This window comes from Malania oleifera, chromosome 11 (assembly GCF_029873635.1).
Source record: "Malania oleifera isolate guangnan ecotype guangnan chromosome 11, ASM2987363v1, whole genome shotgun sequence".
Taxonomy (NCBI): domain Eukaryota; kingdom Viridiplantae; phylum Streptophyta; class Magnoliopsida; order Santalales; family Ximeniaceae; genus Malania; species Malania oleifera.
This window is the reverse complement of record NC_080427.1, coordinates 5,021,021-5,029,629: the sequence shown is the minus strand read 5'-3', so window position 1 is coordinate 5,029,629 and position 8,609 is coordinate 5,021,021. Positions and strand designations below refer to the sequence as shown.

The window sequence follows — 8,609 nt, the reverse complement described above, 5'->3', positions numbered from 1 at the left end:
ATGGTTAGCCTGTGGCCTTTGAGCATAAAGTCCTATCACGCGGGCAGTGCATTATTACAGACCATTTAATATTACAGACCCAAAAATTTAATTGCAATTACAAATGAGAAACTTGGTATTCATTCCTTTTGCTTTTCAAGTGCCATCCTGTGACGTGAGCATTTAGTTTCTTTATAGCATTCACTGTATCCTTACCAGCCATGCGTGCTATGAATAATTCTGTTCAAAAACTTAAAGCACAAGTAAGATACAAAGTGATTTGTCATTATCAAAATGGGATATGAATCATTGAGTCAACAATCTCCCCTTTTTTGATGATCACAAATACACAAGCAAAAAATGGGTATAGCCTTTAAAAGGCTCCCCCTGAGAATATGCATAAAAAAAATTATAATGTAATTCAAGCATATGTGGAAGGAAGACACCAAATAATCAATCATGCAATTAAATATTTGGCAATAGAGCTCAAGTACTATAACTATTATATTCCAGTATCCTCCCAGTTTTTCTAAGATCTTTCTCTCCCCTTTGATAGCATCAGAAAGGGCTAAAATAAAAATCTCTTTTTAAAATAAGAAAACAATTTAAGCAATAAGGCCAAATATATATATATATATATATATATATATATATATATATATATATATATATGTGAACAACATGATTGAAAAGATACAATTTTTTAATACTAGTCATGAATATAAACAAGCAAGAAGAAATAAAAGTTTATCATTTAAGATCATTTATTGAGAAAAAAACTTTAAAAGGCATCCCCTTTGGAAATAATCAACAAGTATTAGGGATTGTGCTTCCAGGCAAGATTTTTCTGGTGAGCAATTAAGCATAGAACAATAGTATAATAGGTCATTCAAAGATTAAAAGTGACATGTTAACTATGGTTAGACCAAAAATATCCTTAAACCATAGCAGTTCAACTAATACATAAGACCCGAAAAATATTTGAGTTGAAAACATACGACAAATAATAGCAATTAGTAGGTTTGAGTATGATTTCAGTCTAACCGGTTCGCATGCATTTCTATGTGTAGTCACCAAAAAAAAAATTTAATTTCATGACACAAAAATTTAAAACAAAATAGCACAAGTCATGAATCATTGAAACAAGCAAGAAACAAGATATGTCTCATGTAAAATCATTTCTTGCCCAGGAATACACACACACACACACACACACACACACACACACACACACACACACACATATATATATATATGTGTGTTTGTGTGTGTAAAGTTATATCCCCCTTTTGATATTATCAAGAAGTACTAGGGGTTGTGCTTGCCAAAAAAAAATTTAAAGAACATGCAAGCTCATGCAAGCAACACTTTCTAGAAAAGAAAACCATATGGATCTAAAAGATAGATAATTCACATGCAAGATCATATGGCAACACAAGTGATTGTGGCTATACACCATGTTTTAATTTAATATTTTCAATAAAATAATACAGTTTAGCACAAGCCACAATGAATTTAAAACAGATCTAAGCCATAAATGATTGTGAGCCAAAAAAAAAATGGAATTTTAATTTTAAAGACTCACCTTGTAAGTTTGAGAATGAGCTCAGATGCTATGGATTTAAGATTTACTATGGGTGGGAAGAAATTCATAATACCAAACGTGCAAGCCACAGTAAGCTAGAACACTAAGCTAAAAGTAGGGTGAGCATAGGAGATAGAAATTTAATTTTAGATGCTCCCCCTTTCGATTTGAATCCAGGCTTAGATAAAATGAAATGCTTATACTATTCAAAGACTAATTTCATTATGCCTAGTAGTATAAGCCATCATTTTGAATCCTTTAAAACAACTATACTGATAATTTATCAACTATATACTGATCAGTATGGTCGTCCCTATAGGCCATAGATGCATCGGAGAAAATATATTAAGGCATTGCAATAGTGCTCATAACTTAGAACAATCCATATCAAATTATAGACATTTAAGAGCTTGATATGAAGTTCAAGGTTTTTCAAAAGAGCCTCGATATTCAAAAAGCAAAGTGATGCATGTGAGTCATTTATGCTCTTTCTATAAGGATGGAGCTTAGCTCCCCTAAATATTCGATGATTATGTAAGGATGAAATTTAATATTCATTTAGTTTTTAATTATCCTTTCAAAAATATTTTAACATTAATTTTATCATAATCATCCTTAGCACATGGTTTTAGTTTGCAAAATTTTAACGAAATTTTGGCAGCATGTCGTTTGTAAATTGAACAATTTCCCATTTTACCATATACCTGAAACCTGGTTGTTTTCAATAAATAGTCATATAAAGTATACAACAAACTAGATCCACTACCAGTATGTAATTAACATCACTACATCTGCCATGCAAGAGGCATTCAATACAAGCATGCAATCAGGTAGTTCAAATAACAGTTCACAACATGTAGACCATTCATTAATGATATTTAATCATTCAGTATAACATGGATGATAATTTGCAGTGCAATTCAAAAAGACATATAAACATATAGTATGATTATGAGAGCATTTTAATTTATATAACCATAAGAGAAAGATGCTCCCCCTTAGTTAAGTACTTATCCAAATTATGCCTTATTTTTCAAGTTTTTTAGCCAAGTCTTCCAAGATTTTCAATGATTTAGACTTTACTTTGGATGCATATGCTTATTGCACTAAAAAGTCACGATGAATATTCTTTCAAGTGTAATAAGCCTACTTCAGCCTCTTTTCTTATGAATCTCAATCCGTGAGAGGCTCAAGTTCAAATGGCGTTTGACTTAAATTGTCCATGCATAGGTTTCTTTGTCATTTGTATTTCCACGTATGTTAAAACCTATAGCAATCATTTTAGCCACTTGATACCAATTAAAAGCCCTAATTGATTTGATTTATAGTTTGAGAGCTTATGAAGCGAGATAGGAAAAATACCCTTAACAATTAAATTATCATTAAGTTCGAAAGAGTATTCAAGAGGATTATAAGTGGACATAATTCAAAATGTATTCATGGAAAAGAACATGTCCAAACAGATTGGGCAAAGAGCATTTATGAGTATATGACTGTTGTGAACGATGCTCTTTGGATAATGGAAAGTATCCTTTAGATATGATCACGATTAAGAGCAAGGATATGAATGAAGGAATAGGATGAAACTTTACCAAATGTCATTGTGGTATGGTAAAGATTTCCTATGGAGGAAGTGGAGAACCAATATTAGAGGACTTTTATACTTTAAGGTCGAAGGGAACATTTTGATTAATCTAGGTGACGAATTCGAATCCCTTAGTGGATGCCTCTAATTTGATTATGAGAATGATGTCTTTAATAAGCCCTTAATGATTTGGGATTTATGATAAACAGTGCTTATGACAAAAGTGATGCTGTATTTTGATCAAGCTTTTAAGCTCAAAAATGAGTTTAGGGTAAAATGATGTATAGAATGCGACAGATCCCTAAAGCTCCATTCTGTGCCATGAACAAAAGGTGCTTAACTTTAGATATTTATATTTAAGCAAGAGTTAAGCATTGGGAATTATTTACTAGGTAATAATACCTTTGTCCATATGGAAGTGGATTTATCTTAGCATGCTTTTGAGATATTATTCAATAATGAATTTATGTCATTCATCTTAGAAAAATAAGGTTTAAGATATCTTAGCTAGATATGCTCTCAACCTATACTTTGAACATTTCAGAGGAATGAAATGAGTGATAATGAGACTAGCATCCCATTCAAGCAAATATAAACTCTTTCCTTTTTAGTTCAATGTTCGCATGTAATAGCCAATATTTTCATAACTTACCTAATTGTAATGTATATATATACATTAAGTTCTGATTGGATATATGGTTTGAGTTTTCACATTGGCTTAACTTTCTTGTAAGATTCTTAGTATAATGATAGTGGACAGTGAATACATATACTAAGATCTTTCATTTTAAGAACACATCACTTCCCAAGCCTTTTAGTAATCACTGCACCTACACCTAATCCTAAAATCTAAGGAATAGTTAAATACATATGTAATTTCTATTGGATTCCAATTTTCCTTTGGTCCTACGGGGTTTGGTTTTCTAATTACCTATATCATTTCTCTATCCAAGCCTCTGGCACTCCTAAGTAGACAATTAAATCAGTTGTGCCCTTTTCTTTTACAAAATAAGCAAATTTTATATGCACATAAAAGATTATGCTTACTCTAGATGAGGTTGCAGATGGAAATGGGATTTAAATGATCAACCCTTTTTGAAAGAAATTATTCTTTTTTACTTGTAAGGGTTTAACATGATAAATCTTTTCATTTTTAGTTTTGGGTGTTATTCTAGCATAGTCATCCATCTCCCCCTCCAAGCAGATAATTTTCAATATCTTTTAAATCTTTTTCTTTTCTGAGTTGGCATGATAATCTTTTAGATTTTCTAATTGTGCTGCTAGCCTTTTACTTTCGTTAATCAAAAATATTTTCTTCTTAGACATCCTAGTTAGAAACTTATGCATTATAAATGAAGCAGATTCTAGTTCTTCAAGAGAATACATGCTTTCATCATAAATCTCATCATATGATTCATCAAGAGATTTTTCAAAATGAATAACACATGAAAAGTAAGGTGTGCTCCCAAGGGGGGTGAATTGGGTTTTTAAAACTTCTTTAACAAAATATATCCCTTTTTAAATCTTGAGTTGATTTTAATTACACTTTTACAATCAACAACTCAACTCTTTATCAACCACCTAATTATTGTAATGTAAAGATGATGTTACCAATTCAATTTTCAATGCAAACAATTTCATATTTGATTTTCCTTTTAACAATGAATAACTTCAATGAATGGTTTCAAATTACCAATCTAAAGTATCTTGTAAAATAGATGAGATAATCAGTTGTATATTTAACAATTTCAGCTTTAAAGATTTCTAATTAATTCAATCGTAAACTCCTTGTTTTAAATCAATGTTCAATAAAATTCCAACTTCTAGAAAATATTAAAACATCAACGTAGTTAATATATTTGCATAAATTTAAAGAGATTTAGGAAGAGGAGAGAGACTCCAGATTTTTACAAGGTTTAGCTAGCGGCCTATGTCCTTGCCTCAAGCAACCGCTATGAGGATTTTCCTTTCCAACTTCATTACAATAAAAGTTACAACATCTATCCATCTCAAGTGGAGATCCCTTGCTAACAAGAATACCCCTTCTTGTTAGCCAACGATTCAACAACCCTGAATCGTCAAAACAAGAAAACAAGAAAAGCAAACTTTGTTGTCATACAATGAACATTCTCAGTTAGAGCAAATTTGTACAAGTTAAAATCACAATATACTTCAACAAATAAACAATATAAAGAGATGAAGCTCAAAATAAATATCACCGGGGTTCTTTAGATAAGAAAAATCTCAGTTAGAAGAGCTAAGAACCAAGAACTTTTATCAGCAAAATCATAGCAGGTACTTCAACAAAAGTATTAGCAAGATAGCTTTGGAGAGTAGAAAGAATTTAGCTTGATTGCTACTTGTAGGTGTAATTAATATTTATGTTTCACATGCATTTACAGATAGAAAAACTTAATTTTTTGTATTCCCCAAGTTACATTAAGTGTTTCCCAAGTTTTCAAAAAATTTGGAGACCAAGTAATCAATTTTGGAAACTTTCCCTCACTATTTTAAATTTAAATAACTGAAAGTCGGTCGATTGTGCTCTATAGGGTCAGTCACCTAATCCTTTATATTTCATTGAAATATCAAACTCATAATGGGGTCAGTCACCTCAGCCTATGGGGTTAGTCACCTGATGCTATTTTGTTTACTTAATTTATTTAGTATAAGAATTATAAGTCAACTGAGCGAACATGGTCATTCGTCTAAAGTTACAATTTTACAAAAACGTTGAATTTCAATACTTTGACCGTTTAATTTTGAAAAAACTTAAATGAAACTTTAATTAAAAATATATATTCTGGGATTTTCAAAAATTGGTCTACGACTCAATAAAGATTCCTAAGAGCTTCCAACACTTATACTGAAAATATATGAAGTACTTACATGAGACTTTTAAACAACTATGACACTTATATTCACTAAATCTTTATGTATAGCTTCTATTCTTCATGTTTTGCTTGACTTTAAGTTTTAACAGTGTTTAGCTTCATAAGAACTTGTAACATTAAATTTGATCTTTTAACAGACTTTGTCAAGCACTTTGATATTGGTCACTTGAGGCACTTGATCTTGATACTTGAGGTACCTTAAACATCATAACTTAACCAAATATGTTAAGTTCCCTTGATTTGTTATCATCAAAATAAGATTCTTAAGCCTTGTTAGGCCAACATTCTCCCTCTTATTGATAATGACAAATAAGGAGAAAAAGTAAGTGAACCTTAATAACTCTCCCCCTTACAATAAGCATACTCTTAACAACATTTGAAAAGTAAAACATCATATTTTATCAAACTCAATTTCAGATTCAGGTTAAGTTCATATTTCAAGATCAGTATGTCAACCATGAATATCAACAATGTATATGTGTGTTAGTATCAATCTCTCAAGAATATCAACAATGTATATGTGTGTCAGTATCATATCTCAGGTTATCAATATGCTCTCTCTCAACAATGTATATGTGTGTCAATTAGAATCATCATATCTCAGTTTTTCTCAAAACTGCTCCCCCTTTTTGACATCAATCAAAAAAAGAAGAATGACAATAAAGAAAAATCAAACTAAGACAAAATACAGTATTAAGCACAAAACAGAGAATGATAGTCATCAAGATGTATACAAAGTGTCCAAAAACATCATGAGATACTTTCAAAAATACAAACACAGATCTAAGGTACAAAGTGCAAATTACAACTAAAAGAAACTAAGCATCTGCAGCTTTATCATTGTGAGTTGCTTCTTCTTCATCTTCTCCAATTCCCGTTTCATCATCTTCTTCTTCTTCAGTTTCTTCATCGTCTTCTTCTTCGTCAAATCCATCATCACTGGCATTTGCAGAACTAATCTCCCTAGGACCTATTCCTCAGGAAGAACTAGCCAAGTGTTGTTCAATATGACCAACTTGTTGATCCAGTAAAGAAAAATTGGTTTGAAGCGATGCAAAATTTGTTTGAAGAGATTGAAGTGCAAATCTAATTTCACCACTAAAGGCAGTGAATTGTTGATGAAATGGAAGAAACCATGAAGGTGAAACATCAGCTTGAGGAGCAAGTTGCTGAACTTGAGGTTGTGGCTTAGGAGCTTGTCTTTGACATCTACCTCCTTTATGAAACTAGCCCTGCTCGTGTTTCTCATACCCCATTTGTTTGAGTGTGGTAGATGAGAAAAGATCATAGTGGGTACGCTTGATAAATAAGTCATTCGGAGAGGTAACATGGAGATAAGCAAAGAGGAGGTTCAAAATTCCTCCATAAGGAAAAATTACTCGATGGGCTTCAGTTCGAGAGATCATCCATTTAAGGATTAAGCTTGAGAAGTTAGGCTTCTTCTCTTTTAGCAAACACCACATAATGAAAAAGTCCAAATATGATACGTAATCATGATAATCAACCTGAGGCAGAATGTTGTATATGATGATCTTTTGGAGGATTTATGCCTGAAGGTTTAATTGTTTATAAAGTGGAGGATTTCCAAAGTAAACAGGCTCTTCAATCATAATTAGAGGTAAAAATTCTTTAGGAGTGAACCCTTGTTCCATGATCCATGATTTCCCAAAGGAAGGACATTCAAATTCTCCTTAGTGGATATTGAAAATAGTGGCCAAGGTCTATGAAGTAAGGGCAATTGATTTTCGTATAACTTTGATAGTGCTTACTATCTCTCCTTTAACTATATTCGCGTAGAAAATTTTGACCAGATTTGGATAGAGTCCTTTGGCTTGGTAAGTCATGAAAATTTTCCATCCTAGGTTCCTAAACATGGGTAAGATGTTGGGAAATTCTTCTTCAAAGAAAATTGTGCTGACTTTGGTGTATTCCCAAGAGGGGGGGGTGAATTGGAAATTTAAAAACTTTTGCCTAGGTTAAACCAGATAACAACAGTATTTCACAACCTAGGGTATTTCTATACAATCCCAATCACATTGGTAATTAACTGAGCAAATATTTAAACAATTAAAGAAATCTTAATATTTCCAAACATTCACAGAAATTGAAATATAAACAAATAAATATGGAAAATTAAATAGTGCAGGGAAAGAGAGTGACACGGGATATGTTATTGAGGTTCAGCCAACTGTGCCTACGTCCCCACCTCTAACTCGTAAGCTCAAGGATTTCACTAAAGTTCACTTGCGGGTGGAGTAACACCGGTTACAACCTCCTCTCCTTATTGGGCGAGGAAAATCCCACGTCAGATTAACATGGATGACCCCAACCTTTATAACCAATCCTTAAGTTCTAAATCAACACCCCCTCAGGCCACGCCTGGAATACAATAGATAATCAAATGTGTACAAATAAATTTGCCTCTTACATAAGCAGATATGTACTACAATCCAACACATTGCACTCATAGATTATAGGAAATTAAGCTCAATGTGAGAATTTCTTAACATAATATATCAACTCATAGTAGCATATATATCTATAAATATAAGTACGAGTGTGTGAG

General features: G+C 32.1%; 1 protein-coding gene across 1 annotated transcript; it reads right to left on the bottom strand.

The window, feature by feature from the left end:
* Nucleotides 1–6,861: 6,861 nt before the first annotated feature.
* LOC131168403 (uncharacterized) lies at nucleotides 6,862–7,292 on the bottom strand. The gene is made up of 2 exons (XM_058127784.1): nucleotides 7,178–7,292; nucleotides 6,862–7,013 (listed from the first exon to the last, which is right to left on the bottom strand). Exons 1-2 carry the CDS (start codon nucleotides 7,290–7,292, stop codon nucleotides 6,862–6,864), a joined length of 267 nt encoding a protein of 88 aa, XP_057983767.1.
* Nucleotides 7,293–8,609: the final 1,317 nt, after the last annotated feature.